The sequence below is a fragment of the Callorhinus ursinus genome, unplaced genomic scaffold (assembly GCF_003265705.2).
Source record: "Callorhinus ursinus isolate GAN/ISIS: 27379988/994484 unplaced genomic scaffold, GSC_fseal_2.0 scaffold87, whole genome shotgun sequence".
NCBI lineage: Eukaryota > Metazoa > Chordata > Mammalia > Carnivora > Otariidae > Callorhinus > Callorhinus ursinus.
In genome coordinates, this window is record NW_027397149.1 from 1446582 (window position 1) to 1473994 (window position 27413).

Below are 27413 nucleotides of genomic sequence, written 5' to 3' on the forward strand. Positions count from 1 at the left end.
ATGATTACAGGCATTCAGAGAGAAGCAATTGGCCAAGGGAAATGTGACGCCCACATGCACCATGGGCACCAGACTGATCAAAGCTCCGCCAGTGTGTGCTTCCTGCTATGCGACCATTAAGGACCCCATCAAAATCTAGGCATTAACAAAATGCACCTATTAAAAACACCCATGTCACGCTTGGCTCCAGTTATGAAGCCTAGTTATCCTCATAAAGGAAAACATTCTCAGGTTTTCTTTACTTTGCTGCCCTCATTCCCATCCCTCCTATTCACAAGATTAAGTTGTTTTAACTGAAAAAATTGTCAGGGTCTAGCTTTGAAACAGCAAAGCTCTCAAGAGTTCTGATGGCTATGAAATGATGTTTGGGTTGGAATACAGTGTAGCCGTGTGATCTTGGGCAGGTCACTTGACCTCATAGGTGTCAACATCCTCTTCTCCAAAGGGCTGCTGTGAAGATTTAAAAGAGGCATTCATCAAGAGGAGTCTCAGGAAATGCATTTTATGGTTCGTAATATAATGGTACAATAGTCTGCCATTAAAAAGAATGAGACAGGTCCATATGCCTTATAAAAACAGCTGCAAGATATGTGAATAATGAAGGAAGACCCAGAAGAGGACAAAAGAATGCTATGATTTGTGTAACACAAAAGGTGGGGATATACATATATTCCATCTCTCTATTGACACACCTCTCTGTATAAATGTGGATACATAAAAAGATATAGATGTAAGTACATATGTATACTATAAGGGTTATATCAATAAGGATCTATCAGATACCTAGCTATCTATATATCCTTATTGATATAACCCATATACACACATATGCACACATGTATCTGTATCCTTTTATGAATTTTAGCTATGTATATACAGAGAAACATGTGGAAGATTAACACTGCAAACTGATAATTATGTTTGCCTCTGGGGAGAGAAGCTGAGGAACCGGGGGTCAGGGGTGGGAAACCGATTTCTTTTTTCCTGTATATTCTTCTGTAACGTTTACATTTTGTAATGTACATTTAATTAATGTGATTATATTTTGTAATCGTGTACATGTATTAAGAGAAAGATCGGGGCGCCTGGGTGGCTCAGTCGGTTGGGCGTTTGCCTTCGGCTCAGGTCATGATCCCAGGGTTCTGGGATCGAGCCCCGCATCGGGCTCCCTGCTCAGCAAGAAGCCTGCTTCTCCCTCTCCCACTCCCCCTGCTTGTGTTCCCTCTCTCGCTGTGTCTCTCTCTGTCAAATAAATAAATAAAATCTTAAAAAAAAAAAAAGAAAGATCATCCATGTGGAAGGGCTTGGCACACACTAATATTTTGCCGTGAAAATATTTGTGGATGTACCGTGAACCTTCTTCATTAAGACCTCCATTTACCTAGGAGGTCCTGAGTGTGTTTTTAATTTTTCTTTAAAAAAAAAGCTGCATCAAATGTGACATGTATCATATTAAGGTGTAACAACACTGGGTGGATTGTGGGTACATGGATGCTCATTACAATAGTCTTTATTCTTGGGGCGCCTGGATGGCTCTCTCGGTTAAGGGTCCTGGAATCGAGCCCCGTGTGTCGGGCTCCTTGTTTGGCGGGGAGCCTGCTTTTCCTTCTCCCTCTGCCTGCCGCTCTCCCTGCTTGTGCTCTCTCTCTCTCTCTCTCTGTCAAATAAATAAGTTAATAAAGATCTTTATGTAAGAAAAGAATAGTTTTTATTCTTGTCTCTATGCTTGAAATTTTTATAATAAAAAACAAAATTTAAGGGCGCCTGGGTGGCTCAGTCGGCTAAGCGTCTGCCTTCGGCTCAGGTCATGATCCCGGGGTCCTGGGATCGAGTCCCGCATCGGGCTCCCTGCTCTGTGGGGAGCCTGCTTCTTCCTCTCCTCCCCACTTGTGCTCTCTCACTATCTCTGTCTCTCTCTCTCAAATAAATAAAATCCAAAAAAAAAATTAAAAAAAAAAACAAAATTTAAGAAGCCCACTGGGTAGTAACTGGAGGGGGATACAAGAGTGGAACTTGGGGGTGGGGGGAATCCGGTCATGTCCTGTTTTTGATGTGAGTGCTGGTTATCCAGGTGTGCTAGCTTTATGAAACTCATCAAGCTGTACACTTGTGACCTGTCACTCGTCTGAACCTATGTTACACTTCAATTAAAAAGTTCACTAAAAAAGCCACCTCGCTGTTAAATTGAAATTTTTCATAATGACTTAGTAAGGGATTGGTAAAAAATGAGTGCAATATGATTTTTTTTTTTGCAACTTATCATGGTCTTGGGAGTAACGGGAAGCCACCCTAAAATCAGTAGCTTTCCTTTAGCGTGAATTTACATTTCTTCATCTCCAGGGACATTGATTTTTATCTCACTCAGCCTCTTTTTCCCTTTACCTCAGACTCCCTTGGCAATTTCTGCGCATTCCATCTCTGTTCAGGGAGGTGAAGAGGTTGGTGTCAGAATCAAGTGGATCTGTGGGGAGAGAGGGAAGGAGGGAGGGAAGGAAGGGAGACAGAGAGAAGGGGAAGGGAAAAGAAAAGAGGTGACAGGCCAAGACATGTGGAGAGGCCCTGCCACATTCTAACCCCAAGGTACCAGCCACTGACTGTGCCCTGAGCTTTCCTGTCTCCAGGATTTTCACTCTGTTTTGTCTACCCAAAGTGGCCTCCTTCTTTCCCTTCAGTCTCCTAATTCCTACTTTTCTTTCAGGCGAACACTGTGCCTCCAATGCTAAACTCAAGCCCAGACATGCAGCAAATACTGAATGACTGGAACTACCTTTAAAAATGTAAAACAGTCCCTGTGCTGCTAAAACCCCTGCTGATGGTTTCTTCAACCCACCTGGATCTAAATCCACAGGCCTATAAGGACTTGCATGATCTAATATTGTCTCCTTCTATACTATTAATGCCTGCTCACTTTCACTGATAGCACACCGGCATTCTCTTTATTCCCAGAACCTGGCCGAGTTCATTTCTGCCTCAGGGCCTTTACACTTGCTGTTTCCCTTTCCTAGAAGAAGAGTTGGGAATGCTCTTTCCCTAGAAGACCATCCGCATGGCTCCCTTCTTTCTGTCATTTGGATCTCAACTCAAATGTCACCTCTTCAGAGGTCTGCCCTTCCTATCCAAAATAATCTTCCCATCTAACCAGTTACTTTAAAATCTTTACGGTGCTTATTACTATCTGAAATTATCTGTTTACTTGTTAATTTATGCCACTACAATAGAATATGAGTTCCTTGTGAAGTCAGGGACCATTTCTGTCTTATTCACTGATGTATTCAGTGCCTAGGACACTGCTGGTTCATAATAAAACGTTGGTAAATCAGTATTTGTGGAACAGTGAGTGAATACTAGCTAATTATTATATGTTTATTTTGTACAAGGCACTGCCCTAAAAGCTTCACATATACTAAGTCATTTAACTCTCATACATCCTGTGATGTAGGTGCCATTTTTGTCATTTTATAGTTGGGGAGAAAGAAGCACAGAGAGGTTAGGAAATTTGCCTAAATTCACACAAAGTGGCGGAGCCAAGATTTGAATCCAAAGTCTGATTCGAAGTTTACCCTAAGCCTAGCTCCAAAACCTAGCAGCTCATCAGCGTTACGTGGGTGCTTTAAAAAAAAGTAAACTCCTGGCCCTGAAATTCTGATTCCGCAGCTGGTGGGTGAGGCTCGGTGTCTGCGAGTAACAAAACGTGGAGAGTCGGTTTTCTCCAGGCTCCTCCCGGCCCGCCAAGGTTACGTGAGGCCTGTCCCCGCCCCTGCGTGGCGCGAAGACCACTGGGAGTTGTAGTCGCTGGCATAGTTCGTCACCGTCTCCCGGAAGTGACGTAGAGGTCCCATCTTCCCTCTTTTCGCGTTTCCGTCGTTCCGGCTACACGGTGTGACTGGCGAGCTCGGACGGTGTGTATTTCTTAGGCCTGTCCTTTGAGGAGGGGACGCAGATCGGGGTGCTTGCGGGGACGATGAGAGGTGGGGGTCGGGAGGTGGCGGCCCTGGACCCTTCCTGTCTGTGATTCCGGCTCTCCCGCAGGTCCGGCTGCGCCCGCCGCAGCCCCTCAGCGCTGTCGCCATGTCGCGGTTTTTCACCACCGGTTCGGACAGCGAGTCCGAGTCGTCTCTGTCGGGGGAGGAGCTCGTCACCAAACCCGTCGGGGGCAACTACGGCAAACAGTGAGTGGGGGGCCTGCGCCGTGGTGACCACTCGCGGAGTGCGCGGTTCTGCAGGCTCGGGAAGGCCGCGTATGTGGGAGGGAATGGAGGTGGGGGCGACGACGAGGTCCGCAAGGACGCGGCGAGAGCGGGTTCTGAGGATTTCGAGAGTTTAAGGGACCAAAGCATTGTCGAAGGGACAGCCTTCATGCTTCAAGGTGCTGTGAATGTGGGAGTCCACCCGCTGGGTACAAGAGTCAGAAGAGATTTCCCACTGGCCAGGTCTGTTGAATCAGCTTCCTAATTGGCCTGCATGTCCACAGCCACTGTACCACCTCTCTTCCGCTCGGCATCGGACTCCGAAAGTCCTAGTTACTCTTACCACCAAAAAATCCTGCTCACAAAAAAATCCAAAATGCTCAGTTGGTATTTGAGAGCTGCTGGATGTGGCTCTGAAGCTCAGCTACCTGGTACTCCGGGCTGGCTCACCATCATCTATTAATTTTCCTCCCTTTGGTATTCACTTAAATACCCTTCCCCTGGGGCGCCTGGGTGTGCTTAGTTGGTTAAGCGTCTGCTGTCGGCTCAGGTCATGATTCCCAGGGTTTTGGGATCCAGCTCCACATCGGGCTCCCTGCTCATCGAGGAATCCGCTAATCCCTCTCCCTCCCCTGCTTGTGCCTGTGCTCTCTCTCTGTCAAATAAATAGGTAAAATCTTAAAAACAAATAAATAATACCCTTCTCCTATCTCTGTAAATTAAAATTCTTTTCACTTTTTGAAACAGTGGAATGTTTCTTGAGCTTCCTTCATACGTGCCACTTTCACCTTTTCTGTATCCCTGTGCCACTGTTTAATAATACATATAAATATGCACATATGCCCATCCGAATATGATTTTATATTATTGCCACAATCGGAAAACCAACATCGCTTATTCTAAAATGCAAAATAATTGGAAAATGAATAAAGTGAAAAGAATGGAGATATGTTACCATCTGAATGTTGTCTGTGGTCTGGTCTCTCCTTATTAAAGAAAAGTGCTAGTAATGGAGGTTTAAAGCCATTAGGACCTTTTCTTTGCCCTTGGCTTCTCCCACTCTGGGAAACATTGCTTTCTATTTTCTAATTCAAGTACCACCTTCTTAAAGCCTTTTCCATTCATTCTAGCTGAAGTACCCTTTTTTCCTCACTTTTTTCAGTACTTAGTTACTTGTGTTTTCATGTAATTAGTTTTCTGACCCAGTAAATAAATACCTGTGTTTATTTTTGAGAGGATGGAGATGGTCATCTTCGTGCAACAGTGTTTGACAAAAGGGCATACATGAAGTAGGCTTAGCTGATTGTGTTGTGGTCGATGAGGTTTTGGAGAAGAAGTATCGAGTATGATGGCCTGAGTAATTCCATTCTTTCTGCTCCTCTGAGAAGGGAAATAGAGATCACTTGAAAAGACTGGAGGAAGGGAAGTTAATGGTCTCTGTTTTTTCAAACAGGCCGTTGTTGCTGAGTGAGGATGAAGAAGATACCAAGAGAGTTGTCCGAAGTGCCAAGGACAAGAGGTGAGGCCATGAGGAGCCCAGGTGATGGGGCATCTCTAGCACTGGTGGGTTTTCTGGTGTTGGTGGGCATGTCCAATGTGGTTTTGGGCTCCCAACCCAGGTTTGAGGAGCTGACCAACCTCATTCGGACCATCCGTAATGCCATGAAGATTCGAGATGTCACCAAGTGCCTGGAAGAGTTTGAGCTCCTGGGAAAAGCATATGGGAAGGCTAAGAGCATTGTGGACAAGGAAGGTGTCCCCCGGTTCTATATCCGCATCCTGGCTGATCTGGAGGACTATCTTAATGAGGTGTGATTTCTGTGGGTGAGGGAGGATCCAGAGGGACTTTTAGACCTGGGGCCTGCTCCTAACCCACTTCCAGGAATCCTGTCTCCTCTTGCTGTACATGTAGTACTTCGTGGAACCTGAGAAAAAGATGGCTGAAGCAAAGAGAGGGACCTTTTTTGGCCAAGAATTTTAATCATACTTATTTTCATATTCTTATTTGTGTTTTTTTTTCTTTTGGTGGTGATATACAAAGGATCTTCAAAAAAATAAGTTAACAAACACAGTTGGTAAGCAGTACAGATGGTGTACAGATAGCAAAACTCATCATGTGGGGTGGCGAAGCCTGATGTTTAGGAAATAATCCTTAGTCTCACATCCCTGTTCTCTCTTTCTTCCCTCTGTTATCCTTTAGCTATGGGAAGATAAGGAAGGGAAGAAAAAGATGAACAAGAACAATGCCAAGGCCCTGAGCACCCTGCGCCAGAAGATCCGAAAATATAACCGAGATTTTGAGTCCCACATTACAAATTACAAGCAGGTGGGGATGCTAGAGGCAGACTTTCTGAACTGTGGGGACAGTGACCCCCCCTGAGTGTGACAGAAGAGCATTTGCAAATGGAAGGCGTGCCTGGAGAAGGAATCAGGACACATGTCTCCAGGGTGGGGGGGGAGGATGGGGAGGATGGGGTGATGGTTGGCAGGCATCGTTAATTATTCTCGCTTCTCCCCTGGTCAAGAACCCTGAGCAGTCTGCAGATGAAGACGCCGAGAAGAATGAGGAGGATTCAGAAGGTGAGGGGGGGGGCCCTCACCGAAAGGGTTACAAGTACACAGTTGGTTCCCTTGGCATGCTTTCTCGGTTGCCCCTCTGCCTCGCTCTTCACCACTCTGACTCTCTTCTCTCTCCTTCCCCCCTCCCCCAGGCTCTTCAGATGAGGATGAGGATGAGGATGGAGTCAGTGCTGCAGCTTTCCTGAAGAAGAAATCAGAAGCTCCTTCTGGAGAGAGTCGCAAGTTCCTGAAAAAGATGGAGGTCAGAGCCAGTGCGAGACTACGAAGGGCGATTTGCCTGCCATGGACCATTCTTGGGTTCCTGGGGAGAAGACCCCTAGGCTTAGGAGGGGTGGGGTTTAGTGGAGTCTGATTTGAGAACAGGCTTTGTCTTGGGTTAGAGCACGGCGTGATCTGGAACCTGGACCACTAGATTTGGGACCAGGGTCTACTCCTGGGGAGCTATGTGTCCCTAGAGCAAGTCCACGCTTCTCTCTGGGTCTTGGTGGTCCAGTCCAGCTCTTCATATGCTGATTGATGATTATTCACTCTTGTTCTGCTCCTGAAAATCCCTGGAACCTGGGTCAGCAGGGAGAGCGGGGAGACCAGTCAGTCTCCCCGTCTTTTTCCTGATGATTCTCTTATTTCTCTAAGGATGATGATGAGGATTCGGAAGATTCAGAAGATGATGAAGACTGGGACACGGGTTCCACGTCTTCTGATTCCGACTCAGAGGAGGAAGAAGGGAAGCAGACGGTGCTGGCCTCACGATTCCTTAAAAAGTAAGAAAAGTAGTGGTGCCTCGGGCCACAGTGGGAAGCGTAGGAAGCCTGCAGTCATCTTGAAGGTGGTTGCTTCTTCTGTGGAGTGCTTTTAGGTTGTCCAGGCCAGTGGAGGGATTTAGGGCAAGTATGTTGGGTGACTGTGGTCACAAAGCTAGTGTGTCCCGAGGATGGAATTTGAAGGCCCCAGAGTCGAACATTTAACTGTGAGATGACTCACTGCACGTGTGGTGTAAGTGTCTTCCTGGCACCAGCTAGCTGTGTGGTGTCTGACAGTTTGCTTTCATTCTCCAGTCTTCTCCAGTCCTTCTCCGTCTGTAGAATGAGGGTTACTGGCCCCCGGCTCCGAGGAGAGCTGAGAGTGATTTATAGGGCAGCAGCTCAGCCCAGGACCGGCTGGCAGCGTGGCTACCCTCGTCACTCTCCCTGGGAACTTTGTAGTGTGTTAGCAAGTAGGCGGCAGTCAGCCTTTGTGAGCTTTCTTGGGGCGGTGTGGGAGCCGGGGAGGAGTCTGATTTGGACTCCGGTTCCAACCCTTAGCCCTTTAGTAGCTGTCGGCTTTGCTAAGTTACTTAACCCTCATCGTAGGCTTCCGAGTCTTCCTCTGAAGTCAAGGTGATGCTTGCCCCTGTGTGCCCCACGGGGCTCCAGTATCAAGCCCACTGATAACAGTGCTGCTGTATGGGAACTCTTGCTGTTGTGGGGTTGCTCTCCTTTCAGAAATTGGGGTTGTGTTCTTCAGGAGGTAGTGAGTTCCCTGGCACTAGAGAGGACTAAACACAGGTGTTTTGTTGAAAAGCCTTTTTCATTCTGTGCTCCACTTGACTGGTCAAGCCCAGGAAGCATGTGTATCTGATGTATGTTTATTTATAATGCTTTTTTTTTAAGATTTTATTTGTTTATTTGACAGAGATACACAGCGAGAGAGGGAACACAAGCAGGGGGAGTGGGAGAGGGAGAAGCAGGCTTCCCGCTGAGCAGGGAGCCCGATGCGGGGCTCAATCCCAGGACCCTGGGATCATGACCTGAGCCGAAGGCAGACACTTAATGACTGAGCCACCCAGGTGCTCCTATTTATAACGCTTCTGACGCCATATGTGTGGGTTTTTTTTTTTTTTTTTTTTTCTTCCTCACGCCTACCAGTTCTCCAACTCTCTGGACACGAACATGGTGCTCAACTGGCAGTTCAGTTCTGAAACAACCCAGAGTTATCGCAGACCCCACAGGTTAAGGACTCAGTCCTACAAGACTGCCCCCACCTCAGAAGCCAGTGGCAAGTCCCAGGTTTGGCCCCTGTACTGCTGACCAACCAGCTATAAATTCAGAGTTTCCACAGCCCTCTCCTCAGTTTCAGTAATTTGCTAGAACAACCCATAGAACTTGGGAAAGCACTTCACTTGCAATTATCCATTTATTTAAAAGGGCTTTAAAGGGTACAACTCAGCAACAGCCAAATGGAAGAGATGCACAGGACGGGGTATGGGAGAACAGGCACAGAGCTTCCATTCCCTTTCTGGGTGCACCACACTCCTAGCACCTCAATGTGTTTACCAACCAGGAAGCTTTCCAAACTTTGTCATTTAGGGATGTTTATGTAGGTCCTTACCTATTACATAGGTAAGACTGAGTCATTGCTCATTGACGATTAGCTCAATCTCCAGCCCTTATTCCCCTCCTAGTGGTTGTGATGGAGGCTGAAAGTTCCAAACTTCTATAATCATGCCATGGTCTTTCTGGCAACCAGTCCCCTCCCTTTCCCTGGGCAACCACTGATTTGCTTTCTATCTCTAGATAAGTTTCCCTTTTCCAGAATTTCATGTAGGTGGAATCAACACAGTAGGTTACTTGATTGGGAGGGATTTGGCTTTTTTCACTCAGTAATTAAGATTAATCCTATTTTAATTATTTTCTTTCTCACTTTTTTTGTGCTTAAGCCATTTCTAGATTGTATTCTTTTTTTCCCTCTTACTCAATTTGTTTCCCTCTACTGGTTTGGGAGTTACATGCTATCCTTTTAGAGATTACCCTTGATTTATACTTTTAGCCTATGAAATTTTATTTTGTATACTTAATCAAAAAAAAAAATTCAAGGGGCGCCTGGGTGGCTCAGTCATTAGGTGTCTGCCTTCGGCTCAGGTCATGATCCCAGGGTCCTGGAATCGAGCCCCGCCTCGGGCTCCCTCCTTGGTAGGAAGCCTGCTTCTCCCTCTCCCACTCCCCCTGCTTGTGTTCCCTCTCTCGCTGTGTCTCTCGCTGTCAAATAAATGAATAAAATCTTAAAAAAAAAATCTAAAATTAGGTTGAATTAAAATTCCAGTTGACAGAAGTTGAGTTAACCACGGGATCCTCAAAGGTCTTTGACTTGAGTTTGACTTTATGTCAACGAATAATTCAGAGACACTATATTTTACTTGTGTCACAAGACCAGTTTTTAAGGTTGATTTCCAACCAAGATGAAAGCAAGATTTATATAAGAGGAAAAAGAACAAGGAGAGAGAAACCACAGATGGTATGGGAACAGTGAATTTTGATTGCATGTTTTTTTCTCATTAGCTATCTAAGCCAACCAGAGTTGGTGTTAGTTGTTAATGGGTTTTCTAGAAGCATGATCGTCTGTTTCCATAATGTCTGCCAGGATCCTTTTTCAGCGTCTCCATATTAAATCAGTCTATACCCTTTTCTTCGTCAGATTTTCTCAGCTTTTATTTTTTGGTTAAAACAAGCACATAAAGGAATGGGTTTAATCTCAAGAGCTTCCATCTCTTTTTGGTGTGCAGTAAGGCTGTCTAGCAACATAAAGGCACCTGGACATTAGGTAGTAGGTTTGGGCAGAAAATATGAGGCCAATCACAAATATAAGAAACATCAGAGTCTATGTTCTATTTAATTTTTTAATCAGGATAAGCCCATCTATGGGAATGCTTTAAAGAATCAGTTTAGTGAACTTTTAAATCACGTGGATTTTTTTCTCTTTTTTCAAGTGGCTTTTTTCTTTAACACCCAAGCCTAGGGGAGGAGCAAAGGGAGAGGGAGAAGCAGACTCCCCGCTGAGCGGGGAGCCTGATGTGGGGCGCCTGATGTGGGGCTCGATCGCAGGATTCCAGGATCATGACTCTGAGCCAAAGGCAGTCACTTAACTGACCGAGCCACCCAGGAGCCCCTCAAGTAGCTTTTTTCTTAATTGATATATTTTTCCAAAGTATCCAAGTGCAGTAAGATGTTATTCGTTGAACATCTTTATTATAGTTTTGGCTGACTTTATTATAGTTTGGTGTTTTTTTTACGATTTTTTTTTTATTTATTTGAGAGAGAGAGAGAGAGAGAGCACATGAGATGGGGGAGGGTCAGACGGAGAAGCAGACTCCCTGCCAAGCAGGGAGCCTGATGCGGGACTCGATCCAGGGACTCCAGGATCATGACCTGAGCCGAAAGCAGTCACTTAACCAACTGAGCCACCCAGGCGCCCTTTATTATAGTTTTTATTTAGGGTTAATTTTTAGCTAAGGAAGTTATTAATGTGAGTTTGGGGCTAAAATGTTGATTTAACTTGCTATATGGACATTAGAGGTAAATTACAGATCACACGTTAATGTTTCCAAATTTGTAGTTGGGGTAGGAATTCTTAAGTACAAACTGATGAAATATAGTGTCTTGGATCCCTTCTGATAAATTACCACGTTAGACTCTTAATCAAGTGTGAGTGTTGGTTCACCACCTTGGGTGTTCTGAGGGAGAAATCTGAAGCTGGCCCCTGTACATAGCAGGGAGAGACCAAAGAAAGAGGCAGATGTCTCTCCAGGTGGGCAGGTGGCAGGTTTCATAAGCAAGGGAACTGACAGGCGAGACTTGTCTTGGAAGGGGGCAAGGCTGGTACATCTTTGCACCCACCCACAAGAATCATAAAAGTTTATATAGAGGCCTTAACAGGGTAGTGTCACATATATAGTCCAGATGGTCTTAACACGTTACTCACAAGGCTGCATTCTTGAAACAGCCCCCAGAATGGGAATGATGGGCAGAACGTATATCGCAAGGATGGAGAGAGGGTAAGGGGTTTCCTGTTGCCCATGGCCCGCTAAAGGGTCAGCCGGCAGTTAAGTCCTCTCGATGCTCTTCAACGATGAACAATCACGATTTTTTTAAAACTTAATTAATATTTAACTGTTGATACAGAGAGCAATCAAAGATTTTTTTTGAAACTTCAATAATATTTAACTGTTGATAAGGTCGGCAGTGGAGGAAAAAGGCAAAAAAGATTAACTCGAGTAAAAGAGAAGGAAGACACATAATAAAACGTAAGTTGTCTCGATTATGAACCTTGATTAGAAGGTGTATTGGAGGAAGTTCGCTACGTCTGGTAGCATGATTGGCCTGTGGAATTTCACAGAGATGCTGCCTACTTCTAAGAGTTACTGGCTTCTGAAGGCCTGTGTGTGTGTGTGTGTGTGTGTGTGTGTGTGTGTGTGTGTGTGTGAGAGAGAGAGAGAGAGAGAGAGAGAGAGAGAGAGAGAGAGAGTGAGAGAGAGAGAGAAAGAGAACCTCAGGATGAATCTGGTGGGACTGGATGCCCAAACTGTTAGGATCCTAAGCAAGAGTGTCTCGGGGCTCTAGATTAGTAGTTGTTGTTAAGAGGGTGTGGAATGATCCTTTTCAGGTTTTAGGGCTAACTTCTGTGGGTGTCTCTTAATATCTTTTGTCTCTTGCCTATGTATTTAAATAGAAGTATATTTGGTGATGCCCTGTTGGGAAAGTGGCTTGCATCAATTCGATGTATAACTGAGAGCATAAACGTTAGTTTTCTAATTTCTAACAAGATGTGAATACACCAAAATATAATCTCTCATAGGGGTGAGGTCAAGCCAAATTTTAGTCTTCCAGTTAGAATTTCATAGGGTGAGAGTGGCACCTGGCTGGCTCAATCGGTGGAGCATGGAACTCTTGATCTCGGGGTTGTGAGGTCGAGCCCCTACATGTTGGGTGTAGAGATTACTTAAAAATAAAATCTTTAGGGACACCTGGGTGGCTCAGTTGTTAAGTATCTGCCTTCGGCTCAGGTCATGATCCCAGGGTCCTGGGATTGAGCCCTGCATTGGTCTCCCTGCTCCGCAGGAAGCCTGCTTCTCCCTCTCCCGCTCCCCCTGCTTGTGTTCCTTCTCTTGCTGCATCTCTCTCTGTCAAATAAAATCTTTAAAAAAAAAAAAATGAAATCTTTAAAAAAAAAAAAGAATTTCATAGGTTGAGAGTTCATTGTGTTTTTGAAGTATGAATCCCAGTATCCTTAGGGCTAGGAGTAAAATTTTAGGCCTGGAAAGATTAAGTTCTTTTGAAATTTAAGCAGAATTGATTTTAAAATAGCATTAGGTTTTTTGATCTTTTCAGAGCTTTAGGGATATGACCAAGAGGTTTCAGTTTAGTTAAACATACTTTGCATGTTTGCAAAGGATTTTACCTATAAAGTGAGCTTTTGATCATTAAAGAGAATGTTGCTGTAGTACAGGGAGAAAACCCGCAAGCTGTCGAGTTCTGGCATACATCCTTTGGCAAGCAGAAAAGTGATCCGGCTGGCAAATTTATAAATTATTACTAAAACATTCAGACCTTTTAAGCAGTTAAAATGAAATTCATTTGTAGATATTTAAATGGCAGTTGATGAGAATTATAATTTGAGTATCTGTTGAGTCTGGAAAGATTTGTTCATCAGTATCTATGTAAAGTTTGAGATAATTTGTCTCTTGTTGAGTTTATATTTCATTATATAGTATTAAGTTTGGAGATGGTTTCAGACACCAAGTGGCCTGAGACCGCTTTGGGATTGCCAGTGATCTTTTTGCTTTTGGAGGGGAATTTTGTTGTCTTGAACAATTGTTTTTTTTTTATTTTTAAAGATTTTTATTTATTTATTTATTTGACAGAGAGAGAGTACAAGCAGGGGGAGCAGCAGGGAGAGGGAGAAGCAGGCTCCCCACTGAGCAGGGACCCCGATGCAGGACTCAATCCCAGGACCCTGGGATCATGACCTTAGCCGAAGGCAGATGCTTAACCGACTGAGCCACCCAGGGGCCCCGAACATTTTTTTTTTTTTAAGATTTTATTTATTTATTTGACAGAGACACAGCGAGAGAGGGAACACAAGCAGGGGGAGTGGGAGAGGGAGAAGCAGGCCTCCCGCCGAACAGGGAGCCCGATGCGGGGCTCGATCCCAGGACCCCAGGACCATGACCTGAGCCGAAGGCAGACGCTTTATGACTGAGCCACCCAGGAGCCCCCAAACAATTGTTTTTTAAATTCAGAATTTAGTTGAATTCTCATAAGCGTGGAGCCGTCAGTCTGGGAACAGCAAGTTTTTTTACGCTAATTTCAAACTGATAGTTGGTGGCTGGTGAAAAGATTAGATAGAGCAACTAGTATTAAAGAGCAGCTGTGAGAACAACTGTGTCTCTTACGGATATAGTTTTCTCTGGAAAACCTGGGAGGTTAGCTATGGGGCAACATGGCAGGCTGTTTCTGTGTCCGCGGTGGCTGGGTTGGTTCCTCTACCTTATCAGACCAGGCCCCGCTGTTCCCTTCATAAGGTTTTCTTAGTGGGTGTGATATGGTGACAGGCCTTGGTTAGTAGTCTGGCAGATTCACATGCTTGATAGTCACTGCTTTGGTTATGCTTATGGTTAACTTTAGTTCACTCTCATAGAATATAACTTGAACCCAGGGCTTGAGGGAGAAAAAGAGAAGTTCGTGGGAAGAAGAAGCCTTAGAGGTGGAGTGGGGACTGGTCTTTCATGTCTCCCCTGTCTCCTGGCAGGGCCCCCACCACAGAGGAGGACAAGAAGGCGGCTGAGAAGAAACGGGAGGACAAAGCCAAGAAGAAGCACGACAGGAAATCTAAGCGCCTGGATGAGGAGGAGGAAGACAATGAAGGCGGGGAATGGGAGAGGGTCCGGGGTGGAGTGCCCCTCGTTAAGGTGAGGGCTTTAGTGTTTTGTGTGTTTTTGGTTTTTCGTTTTGTGTTTTTCTTTTAAGGTTTATTTATTTATTTGAGAGAGCATGTGCACATGCTTGAGTGGGGAAAAGGGCACAGGGAGAGAGTCTTGAAGCAGACTCCTTGCTGAGCCGGGAGCCCAATGCGAGGCTCGATTCCATGACCCATGAGATCATGACCTGAGCCAAAACCAAGAGCCACACACTTAAATGACCAAGCCACCCAGGTACCCTAGGCTTTAGTATTAAAATGAATTGAGAAACCATTTGGGAGAGCATACAGGTGCCCCCCTGCCCCATTGGTTTGGGAGAAAAGTTAGGGTAAGAATGGGTTTATATCAGCTTGCACATGATACGACATGTGTTGCCCAGGAGAAGCCAAAAATGTTTGCCAAGGGAACTGAGATCACCCACGCTGTTGTCATCAAGAAACTGAATGAGATCCTGCAAGCACGAGGCAAGAAGGGAACGGATCGGTAAGATTGTTGGGCCCAGACTGTGAGATCATGGGGTGAATGCTCTCTTTCTCTAAAACACGGGTGGAGGTTGGTGGGGAAATAGTACTGTTTGGGAAGATCTGTGTGTGGCTATAGTTGAAGGACTGGTGTACTTGGAACATACTAGTCCATTTTCTGCTCTTTACTCTCTTTGATCTTAAACCAGTCACTTAAACTTTGGGGATTATTTTCCCATCTGCAAAATGGGAATACTCATTTTCTTTAATTATTTGGTAACTGAAGAGGACGGCAGATTGTTAGCATTGTTGCTGCTTCTGTTTGGAATTTATAAAGGAGAAGCAAGTACATAGGTGGTGAGGATAGGTGGGTAATGGGAATGACGCTGCCTTGCTTGCCTGAAGAGGGCACACTGTGACAGGATGAGGTTTTTTGATTTGTCTCTGATACCTCACCCCCTTCTGCTCCCCTCCAGGGCAGCCCAGATTGAATTGCTGCAGCTGCTGGTTCAGATTGCGTCTGAAAACAACCTGGGGGAGGGTGTTATAGTCAAGATCAAGTTCAATATCATCGCTTCTCTTTATGACTACAACCCGAACCTGGCCACGTACATGAAGGTGAGGGCAATGAAGAGGAGCATCCTAGAGCTGAACTAGTGGTTTGGTCAGCAGGGGCGGGGTTTGTGGTTTGGTGCTTAGTGTCTTAAAACTCGAGGACTGTGGGAGCAGTCTTGGTAGTTGAAGGCCCCATGGATTTCTGGTGAAGGGGCTCTTAGGAGGCCTGTGCTTCTTCCACCTTCACGCCTCTCACTGCCCTCTGTTCTCTTGACAGCCTGAGATGTGGCAGAAGTGCCTGGACTGCATCAATGAGCTGATGGACATCCTGTTTGCAAACCCCAACATCTTTGTTGGAGAGAACATTCTGGAGGAGAGTGAGAACCTGCACAATGTTGACCAGGTAAAGAGAGAAATTGGAGGTGTGTGTTGTCTGCTTGCGAAGGCTCAGTGGAGACATTAGGGTCAAAGTCTGGCACTGAGATCTGGGCTCATTTGTTTGCTCTTCCTTTGCCTTCTTGTCCAGCCACTTCGTGTCCGTGGCTGTATCCTAACCCTGGTGGAACGAATGGATGAAGAATTTACCAAAATAATGCAAAATACTGATCCTCACTCTCAAGGTAGGCTTGGGCAAGCATGGGCATCAGTGAGAGGGAAGGTGCAGGGAATAAAACTAAGGGTTTTACTAACAAAGTGTCTGGGGAGCCAGCCCTTCCCTTACCCCAGAATTCACACAGAGGGCCTGGGAAGATGCTAGGCCCCACTCCCATAGCTTCAGATTCAATAGGTCGGGGTGGGGGGTGTCCTCCAAATTTTGCGTTTCTTCCAGGTGATGCTGCTATCTAGGGACTATACTTTGAGAATCATTGGGGTCTGGCATCAGTCCACTTTCTTGTTTGGCTTGGATCAGAGGCATTTGGGTTGGGGAAAGTGCAAGACATTTACCCAGTGAAAGATGAATGCCCACATGTGCTCACTGAGTCGGGTGTAGTGATGAACGAGGCAGGCAGAGGCCTTTCACGCTCACGGAGCTTCATTTCAGTGCTGGAGAAAGGCATTTCAGTGAGTAAATAAAACGAGGCAATTGTAGATTGGGACAGGGACCCGTGTTAGTGAGAGATAGGGTGGCCGCCGTAGATAATGGTTGAAGAAAGCGTCTTAAGGCGTAAGGTAGGGGCCGTTTAAGGTAAGATCCGAATGAGGAGGAGGAGTTAATCGGGAGGAAGTAGCAGAAGAGCACACCCAGAGGAACGGAAGTGTGCGTGTGCGGGGAGGGGATGGTGTTTTCAGGGCACAGTGAGGAGACTGCTGATGGTGCAAAAAAAAAAACCCACAGTGGTAGCTGGATGATGGGGGGCAGATAACGGGGAAAGCCAGGTGCCCGGCTGAGCGGAGGGGCCTCTCCCTGCCAGAGTACGTGGAGCACCTGAAGGACGAGGCGCAGGTGTGCGCCATCATTGAGCGTGTGCAGCGCTACCTGGAGGAGAAGGGCACCACTGAGGAGGTCTGTCGCGTCTACTTGAGGCGCATCCTCCACACCTACTACAAGTTTGATTACAAGGCCCACCAGCGGCAGCTCACCCCCCCTGAGGGCTCCTCAAAGGTGAGAGTCTCCACAGCCACGGGGGAGGGGGAGGTGTCTGTCCGGACGTAAGGGCCAATCTGTTCCCTGGGGAGTCTCGGAGGCGGGGCAGGGAGGGCCAGAACCGAGGCTGGACAGAGTTTCACCTTTGGCTGCGGGGGGAGCCTGAGCTATCTCTGCCGGATCCTCTCCTAACGACGTCCTGCCCCGCGCCCCACAGTCCGAGCAAGACCAGGCAGAGAACGAGGGCGAGGACTCGGCCGTGCTGATGGAGAGGCTGTGCAAGTACATCTACGCCAAGGACCGCACAGACCGCATCCGCACGTGTGCCATCCTCTGCCACATCTACCACCATGCCCTGCACTCCCGCTGGTACCAGGCCCGAGACCTCATGCTCATGAGCCACCTGCAGGACAACATTCAGCACGCGGACCCGCCCGTACAGGTAGGGTGGGAAGGCAGCGCTCTGGCCCCGTCCTTGGGGCGGGATGGCTCGACCGGGTTAGCAGCTATCTGGCTGGTGGAGAGATGAGCGGACACCTGCTCCTTCCCAGATGCTGCCATTCTCTGATCCTCCTGCCCATTCCCATGTTGTGGCCTGTTCGGACAGCACTAGAGGCCTCTGGGATGGAGATTGGGGTTCAGCTAACGCTTACGATCCCTACTGTGTGTCTAGTTGAGAGCATTAGGCGATCTTTTAGTTTAAAAAGGGAGAAGAACCGTAAGTCATTAAACTAAGGAAAGACGGGACCCAGATGCAGTGTGGTGTGTTGGGACGGGACAGTGGGACCGCTGACTCTGCATGCGGCAGTGCCATGGGGGACACTGACATACAGGAGCGTTGCAGCCGTATCTAAGTGCAGGTCCTGTAAACGTGTTTAAAACAATGAAGCAATCCTGACGTGTAGAACAGTGCACATTGTGAACCTGCAAACCTGAGGTGAACCCGTGTGATGGCGGTTTTTAAATAGCATTCCCATTTGTCCTTATTCCAGTGCGTGAATTTATCTCAAGTTCTTGATCTTTGTTCCTCTTGATAGACTCCTGGTCTGTTTCCAGTGTGGGGCTATCATAAAGAAGCTGTCAGGAACATTTATAAGCCTTTATGTGGCTGTACATTTTCTCTTGGGTAAATAGTTAAGAGTAGAATTGCTGTATCAAAGTGTAGGTGTGTGTCCAGTTTCATAAGAAACCGGTTACGCCACTTCACGCTCTTACCGGAATGTGTGCATATTATACTCCTTGTTGATATATGGCGTTGTTTATCTTTTTAATTTAAGCCACATTGATTGTTGTTTAATGGTATCTCGTTATGGTGTTGGTTCCTAGTTCCCTGGTAACCCCTGAAATTGACCAGTTTTCGCTGGATACCAGGCCTTTGTCAAATGAATGTTTTCCAGATACTTTCTTCCTTTGTGTGTTCTGCCTATTCATTTTTAGTACCATGTCTTGTGGTGTAGTCTAACAGTTTTTTCTTTTATGCTTATTATTTTTGGGGTCCTGTCTAAAGAAACCTTCACAATTAACAAAGATACTTTTTTTTTTTTGAAAGTTCTTAAAGGTTTTAGCTTTCACATTTAGATCTATGGTTTTCTTTTTTTTTTCTTTTAAAGATTTTATTTATTTATTTGACAGTGAGAGAGACAGCGAGAGCAGGAACACAAGCAGGGGGAGTGGGAGGGGGAGAAGCAGACTCCCCGCTGAGCAGGGAGCCCGATAGGGGACTTGATCCCAGGACCCCAGGGTCATGACGTGCACCGAAGGCAGACGCTTAACAATTGAGCCACCCAGGCGCCCTAGATCTATGGTTTGGATATATGGTATGAAGTCAGGGTCAAAGACATTCTTTCCCCATCATACTGTTTTGGTGCCTTTGTGGAAAACCACATGAAAAAGCCCATATGGCCTCATAATTGTAAGTGTATTTTTGTTCTGTTTTATTCATTCATCTCTGCCTGTAAATAAGTTTTAAAATCAGGTAGTAAGAGTGCTTCCATTTTGGTCTTTTTTAAGAACGCTTTGGATATTCTGTAATCTTTGCATTTCCACATAAATTTTAGAATTCTATTGTCAATTTCTACAAAAATGCCTCCTGGAATTCTGTAGACTCTATAAATCAGTTTTGAGAAAATTGACATCTTAATAACAACACTGAACCTTTCAATCTTATACCTTATCTCTTTGTGTAATTTCTCTCTGCAGCGTTTTTTGATTTTCATCGTAGAAGTATTGCACATCTCTTAAGAAATTACTCCTGAAGTGGCACCTGGGTGGCTCAGTTGGTTAAGCTTCTGACTCTTGATTTCGGCTCAGGTCATGATCCTCCGGGTCGAGAGATCAAACCCTGCACTGGGTTCCATGCTGGGCATGAAGCCTGCTTAAAATTCTGTCTCCCTCTCCCACTACCCCGGCTCCCCCTCCACCCCCCCACCCCATGCTTTCTCTCTCTCCCTCTCTAAAAAAAAAGAAATTATTCCTGAATATTATGAGTTTCAATGCTATTGTAAATGTAATTTTTTTATCTCATTTTCCAATTGTTAACTAATTACTGGTATATAAAAATACAGTTCATTTTTGTATTTTGGCCTTAAATGCATCTATTTTGCTAAATTTACTTACTTGGTTTAATAGTCTATTCACTTGTTTGTCTAGCTTTTTTGCTGAAATAATCATGCCATACGCATTTAGATAGTTTTATTACTATACCAGTCTTTATGACTTTCCTTTTTCTTTTTTTTTTTTTTTTTACTTTAAAAGATTTTCTTTATTTATTAGAGGTAGGGGGAGAGGATGAGCGGGAGAGAGGGCCAGAGAGAGAGGGAGAAACAGACTCCCTGCTCAGCAGGGAGCCCAATGTGGGGCTCGATCCCACGACCCCGGGATCATGACCTGAGCCAAGGCAGATGCTTAACCAATTGAGCCACCCAGGCGCCCCTCCTTTCTTCTCTCTTTCTTGCCATATTGCAATAACTTAGATCTCCAGTACTTAGTGCTGCATAGAAGTAGTGAGAGCAAACACCTCACCTTGGCCCCAGTCTTAGGGAAGCGGTCAACATTTTACCACTGAGTGTAACATCAGCTGTAGTATTTTTGTAGATGCACTTTCTCAGATTGACGAAGTTCTCTTCTGATCCTAGTTGAGAATTTTTGTCCTATATAGATGGTTGAATTTTGTCAAGAGCTTTTTCTGCATCTACTGATAACGATGCAGTTACTTCTTTATTGTGTTCATATGATGAGTAACCGTGATTTTAGATTTTTGTATCAGCTTTTCATTGCAGAGATATGGCCTATTTGATCATGATCTGTTATCTCTTTTATATATGGCTGGATTGTGTGTGCTAATACTTTTTCAGGCTCTTTGCATCTGTGTTCAGGAGTGGTCTGATCTATATACTTTTATTGTCATCGATAAAGACTCTATCTGCACCCCCCCGCCCAGAATCTATACTACTTAAAATCTTCCCCTATCTTAATTTAGTGGCAAGTCCATATTTTCAGTTGCCTAGGCCAGAAATCTCGGAGTCAGACTCGATTCTTGTTTTTCTTTCACATCCCTCACCTGATTCCCCTGCCACTTGTATTCAGAGTCCACACCTGACCACTTATCACTTCTGTTGCCCTTTGGTCAGAGCCACCATCTCTTCCTGGTCTCTGCTTCTGCCTTTCTTTTCCTTCAGGCTGTTCCTAGTGCAGCAGCCAGGGTTAACCCTGTTAAGTCAGATTATATCACTTATTTTCTCAAAAGCTTCCCATGGTTTCCCATTTTAAAAACATTAATGTGGCCTGTGGGCCATGTGCTTGCCTGTTCAGTTTATGCTCTCATCTTTATAGTTCCAGCCATATAGCTCTCCTGGTTCCTTGAGTACACCTGGCACAGTTCTTCCACAGGGGCCTTTTTGCATTGACTTTTCCTTTTTCCTAGAATACTCTTCCAGATACCTGCATGACTTGGTCTTTTTTTCTGTCAGGTTTTTATTCAAACATTCCCTTCAAAATGAGGCCTTCCGTAGTTATCCTGTATAAAATTGGGAATTCCTATCTCCACATGGCTTCCTTCTTAACTCCCTCCTGTGTTAAATTTTTCTCCTTGGCATGAGTACCCATCTGCATATTGTAGTTATTTTGTTCTCCATCCCCTTATCCCTAGAATGTAAGCTCCGTGGAAGGATGGGGATTTGTCTGTTTTGTTCTCTGTCCCAGCCCATAGCCTAGTGCTCAGCACCTCAGTGGTGCTCAGCATAGATTGTTGACTGCATGAACAGCTTGCCTTGTGGTTGTCACTTCTGAGTGCGTTGCCCTTCGTTCCCAGATCCTGTACAACCGCACCATGGTGCAGCTGGGCATCTGTGCATTCCGCCAAGGCCTGACCAAAGATGCACACAATGCCCTGCTGGACATTCAGTCCAGCGGCCGGGCCAAGGAGCTTCTGGGCCAGGGTCTGCTGCTGCGCAGCCTGCAGGAGCGCAACCAGGAGCAGGAGAAGGTGGAGCGGCGCCGGCAGGTGCCCTTCCACCTGCATATCAACCTGGAGCTGCTGGAGTGTGTTTATCTGGTGTCTGCCATGCTCCTGGAGATCCCTTACATGGCTGCCCATGAGAGTGATGCCCGCCGACGCATGATCAGCAAGCAGTTCCATCACCAGCTGCGGGTGGGCGAGCGACAGCCCCTGCTGGGTGAGTGTGGGGCTCTGCAGGGCAGCAGACTTGCTCATTCGTCCCTTGATGCCTTTTTTAAAGATTTTATTTACTTATTTGAGGGAGAGGGAGAAGCAGACTCCCCACTGAGCAGGGAGCCTGATGCGGGGCTCAGTCCCAGGACCCTGGGATCGTGACCTGAGCCGAAGGCAGATGCTTAACTGACTGAGCCACCCAGGTGCCCAGAAGCTTTATTTTATTTTAATTGCAAAATTGAAAAAGTCTGTATCTCCAGCATCGCTTAGGGCTCTCTGGCTCACTGCAGCCCTTGCCTCTCTATGACTGCCTAGGACCAAAAGGCAGTTTCTAGTTCAGGTCTGTGCTACTGTTGGTTTTGTAGAGAAATAGTCTTTGAATCTCTAACTTTGCCTCTTTTATTTTTTTATTTTTTAAAGATTTTATTTATTTACTTGTCAGAGGGAGAGAGTACACAAGCAGGGGGAGCGGCAACAGGCAGAAGGAGAAGCCGGCTCCCCGCTGAGCAGGGAGCTTGATTCAGGACTCGATCTCAGGACCCTGAGATCATGACCTGAGCCAAAGTCAGCCGCTTAACCGGTTGAGCCACCCAGGCGCCCCTAACTTTGCCTTTTTTAAAAGTGACAAAGTAGAAGCTGATCAGAAGGGTTGTGTTCTCTTCCTTACACTTAGCCTCATTCATACATTTCTCTCTGGGCTGATCTGTTACACCTTTGAGCTTGCTCCCTATGCTAGGGTCCGCTGTGTCATGTTTCTTTACACCTGCCATCCATTCCAGTCATAGCGGTTTTGCACTTTTGTTGTCTACTCTGAATTCCGGTTACTCTTGTTTGCCATGTTTTCTTTTCCTGGATTGTCTTTAAAGAAAAATACGCTGAAGCAGTGATAATACAGTATGGTTAAATCATGAAGGTGGTATAAGAAGGAATGATGTTTGGTAGATACAGTTCCAATTGAGATGTTAGAAATTTTTTTAGGTCAGGGCACCCGGGTGGCTCAGTTGGTTGTGTCCCAACTCTTGATCTTAGCTCAGGTCTTGATCTCAGGGTCCTGAGTTCAGCCCCCGTGTTGGGCTCCATGCTGGGTGTGGAGCCTACTTAAAAAAAAGAAGGAAGAAAAAATTTGCTTAGGTCAGGAAAGCTCCTAAGAATCTGATGACAGCAGTGTACCTTTTCCTAGGGAAACGTATATGAGGATAGACATAACAATTTGTCACCATTTTCAAGGGGCTCACCAATCCCCTGAAGCATGCCACAGACTGATTTAGTCTATGTAAATGTAGTTTGATATTAAGTGATTTATAGGATCATGTAGCTGTTTAATGGAGAGCTGGGAGAGTCCCAGTCTGGTTGTTTGCTTTCCTGTCCCATGTTCTTCCTTGAGGGGTGCCTGAGGCGGGAGCCATGGTCCCAGGCTTCTCCTGGGCCCTGCCTCATTTCCACCCTTTCAGGTCCCCCTGAGTCCATGAGGGAACACGTGGTTGCTGCCTCCAAGGCTATGAAGATGGGCGACTGGAAGACCTGCCACAGTTTTATCATCAATGAAAAGATGAATGGCAAAGTGTGGGACCTTTTCCCCGAGGCCGACAAAGTCCGAACCATGCTGGTTAGGTGAGCAGAGAGGAGAGCCATGGTGGGCGGGGAACAAAAGACTGGTTGGTCTCCTTCCCTGAAGATCGCTCCCCTTTTCTCCCTTCTCCCCACAGGAAGATTCAGGAAGAGTCACTGCGGACCTACCTCTTCACCTACAGCAGCGTCTATGACTCCATCAGGTAGGATGGGCCCTGGGATGGCAGAGGGGCCCTGGCTTCGTGGTCCAGGCTCCTAATTGCACCCTGCTCTCTGCCTTCTTTCTCCCCAGCATGGAGACTCTGTCTGACATGTTTGAACTGGACCTGCCCACTGTGCACTCCATCATCAGCAAGATGATCATTAACGAGGAGTTGATGGTAAGGGCCAGGGTAGAAGATGGGCAGGTGGAGTCACGGGGAGCTTGGAGTGGAGATCTGTGTCATGTTCGTCCTCTGCCTCACTTCTGCCAGGCCTCCCTGGACCAGCCGACACAGACAGTGGTGATGCACCGCACCGAGCCCACCGCCCAGCAGAACCTGGCCCTGCAGCTGGCGGAGAAGCTGGGCAGCCTGGTGGAAAATAATGAGCGGGTGTTCGACCACAAGCAGGGCACCTACGGTGGCTACTTCCGAGGTCAGTGGTTCTGTCTCTCTCTTCTCCCAGGGTCCTGGCCCCCTTCCCGCCTCTGCACCATCATTCCTGTCCTCCTCCCCTCTCTCCCCGCCCCGCAGACCAGAAGGACGGCTACCGCAAGAACGAGGGCTACATGCGCCGGGGCGGCTACCGCCAGCAGCAGTCTCAGACAGCCTACTGATGGCCTCGCGTCTGTGCCTCCGACCCAGACCCTTCAGCCTCTCAGTCGTAGGCCACACCCCGAGTCATTAAAGTTCTGTTTAGTGTTGTTACAGTGCCTGCTTGTCTGCGTGTTGCCGCAGAGGTGGGTTGGACACATTTGTTTGCTAATTGTATTTCTGAGCTTCTGCCACATGATAGGCACAAGGCTCAGGATGCAGAGATGGCTTGTACGTATCCCTGACTTCAGAGAGCCTGCTGCTCTTTGACATCGGACAGAAAATTGTAATAACATGTGATAAGTTCTACCAGGGGTTTGGAAGGCAGTGGATGTGTTGAATAGGATGTGACTCTGGAGCATAACTATCAGGAAAGCGTAATGTAGGCAGCAGGAGCAATGGTTGGACCTTGAGGGGGGTTGGGTGGTGGTTCTCCAGGCAGGGGAAAAGGAGAGTTAGTGTCGACCTGTGGGAAGTATGGTCCTTGGACCAGTGTGATCTGCAGTTAACCTGGACCTGATAAAGACAAGCACCATAATTAAGAGTCAGCACTGAGAAACACACCACCCCTGTGATATCTAAACATGTGATCGTATTTCTTACTTGTATTGTGTTTCCAAAAGTATTGATCCACAGGAAACTGGAGAATTTTTGTAAATGATCCTCTGCCACATTTGAGAAGCATGGATGTAGACAAAGGAGAAAGAGCCAAGTGCAAAGGATTGGAGGAGTGACAGAATAATGCACTTGCTATAAAGTGTATGTGGAGTACGGGCAGGAGGTAGGAAGGGGCCCCCTCATGGAGACTAAATGCTTTGGACTTTTGAAAACAAAATACACAAATGGATCCAGTTTTGAGAAGAGTAATGGAGCAGCATTGTAGACTATGGGATTGGAGGCCAGAGAGCCGACCAGAAAGTAAAAAGCATCTAGAGCCAGGGTGGTTAGGATCTGAGCTGAGGGAGGGGTCAAGGAGAGATGTACGGAACAAGCTGGGATGTCTGCAGCCGGTTGAATGTGGAGGTAGTAGGAGTCAAGAACAAAAGGTTCTCCTGACTGGGAATAAAGAACTATAATAAGGCTATTAACAAGAAACACTTGGGGTAGTCTTTATGTTCAGGAACATACAGTGGGGTATGTAAGGTGGACCAGGAGTGTGGTTAGGTTTTAAAATGTTGAGTTGAGACACATTTGGGACATAAGCGAGGCAGCTGGAGATTAAGAGTTTGGATCGCATATAGGTTAAGCTGCTATACCAAGGGGATTCCAAAAGCGCGATGCAAAGTACTTCACTTCTCATGTGACAGGTACAGAGGTAAGGGAGCGGTCCAGGCTTGGGGTTAAACCAGCTGTGTTCCACAAGATCATCTAGGAACCCAGGGGTCCCACTGTCTTACCGCTCCATCGTCCCCTGGGTGGTGGTTCTCATCTACATGCTGAAAGCTGGTGCACCAGCCCCACATCCTTGTGAAGCCCATTGGAGGGGGAAGTACAAGTGGGGGCCCTGGAAACTGCTCTGATCCCATTGGCTAGAACTTAAGTCTCATATTCTTCCTGTCCTGTGGGGAAAACTGAAATACCTGTAGCTGGATGGTTGTGTGTTCATTCAAACCTGGGGAGTTCTGTTACTAAAAGAAAGGGGCGAGTGGACACTGGGAGACAATTATTAGTCTATCATGGAAAAAGAACGGGAGATTTCGAAGTGAGTGGTTTATCAATGCTTGTCCGAAGTATAATGGGTAATACTTGTGAGAGCCAACATGATCAGCCACTTGTGTGCTGGTGTTTTACATGCCTCACTTCATTGAATTCTCTTAGAAAATTTCTATTATTTCCCTTTTATAGATGGGGAAACTGAGGGCCAAAACAGGTGAAGTGATTTGCTGGAGATCACATAACTGGGAAGTGAGGGAAATAGATGCACAACAAGGTAGTCTGATTCTGTGAGCCTGGCTTTTAACCATTAGTGCTAATTACGCTTCTGGAAGGAGCAGCATAGAGAAGAGGGCTAAGGACTGAACTCTGAACATGTGAATGGTGGGTCACAGAGAGGTAGAACCAGGCGGGAGAAGTGATGGAAAGGCTAAAGATCTCTGGGCTATGCTGACTTAATACTAGATGTGGCCTGTTAGCGTTCTTTAGCAGACGGCAGAGCCATTCATTACATTGCCCAACTCCAAGGGGTCCCTTTCCTCTTCCAGTCTATGCGGTAACCATCCAACAGTGTTGTCAAAGTTCTCTGTCCAGGGCTAGATAATATTTTAAGCTTTGTGGGCCACATATGACCTGTCACATACAAGTTTCCCGCCCCCCCCCATTTTTTTTGAGAGAGAGAAAGCAACAAGGGGTGTGTAGGGGCAGGGGGGAGAGAGAGAGAGAATTTTATGCAGGTTCCACTCCCAGTGTGGAGCCCGACACAGGGCTTGATCTCACGACCCTGAGATGACCTGAGCCAAAATCAAGAGTCAGACGCTTAACTGACAGCAGCCCAGCGCCCCAACTTTGCTTTTGAACAACTCTTTAGGGTTGTAAAATCCATTCTTGGTTAATGGTACAAAAATAATCCACAGACCAGATTTGTCCCAGTCCCCGTCCTAGATACAAAGTGATCGGTGCCCCTGGAATTGTACAACAGGGCATTACTGACCAAGGCCTACAATATTTGGGGTATTGTTTTACCTCAGCTCTGGCATTTTGTAGGGAAGAAAAAGAGATGACCTCTCTCAATGCACACCCTTCAGTTTTTGTAAAAAACATTCACACGTTTTTCCCAAAAGAAAATTTTCAAAGTGTTTTTTATTTTTATTTTTTTTTCAAAGATTTATTTATTTGACAGAGAGAGACAGCGAGAGAGGGAACACAAGCAGTGGGAGTGGGAGAGGGAGAAGCAGGCTTCCCGCCGAGCAGGGAGCCCGATGCGGGGCTCGATCCCAGGACCCTGGGGTCATGACCTGAGCCGAAGGCAGACGCTTAACCGAATGAGCCATCCAGGCGCCCCTCAAAGTGTTTTTTAAAAATACCTGAAACAGTAGTTTTTGTAAGCAAAAGAAAAAATTTCAGATTTACAAATAATTTTCAAAAGAAACGTGAATTTGAGCACTTCAGATGAAATGTAGCAGTTTTTGTAAAAAAAAAAAAAAGACCTCAGATGCACAAAATCTTAAAAGTATCTTCCCAACGATGCTTAAACAGCAAGTTTAGTTGAAAAAAAGTGTTTTAAAAAACACTCAAGTAACTGCCCAACATGAGTTTGAGCTTAATCTAGCTGAAACCTGATAATTGTA

General features: G+C 46.2%; 1 protein-coding gene across 1 annotated transcript; it reads left to right on the top strand.

Moving 5' to 3' along the window:
* Positions 1–3808: 3808 nt before the first annotated feature.
* On the top strand, positions 3809–24243 carry LOC112810288 (eukaryotic translation initiation factor 3 subunit C). Its single transcript, XM_025853802.2, has 21 exons — positions 3809–3899; positions 4030–4169; positions 5641–5706; positions 5807–5996; positions 6388–6513; positions 6713–6767; positions 6899–7008; positions 7401–7528; positions 14328–14487; positions 14876–14979; positions 15434–15575; positions 15790–15915; positions 16039–16132; positions 16925–17115; positions 17315–17539; positions 21407–21770; positions 23218–23377; positions 23473–23538; positions 23628–23715; positions 23809–23971; positions 24070–24243. Exons 2-21 carry the CDS (start codon positions 4069–4071, stop codon positions 24150–24152), a joined length of 2742 nt encoding a protein of 913 aa, XP_025709587.1. The 5' UTR covers positions 3809–3899; positions 4030–4068; the 3' UTR covers positions 24153–24243.
* The last annotated feature ends 3170 nt before the right edge of the window (positions 24244–27413 follow it).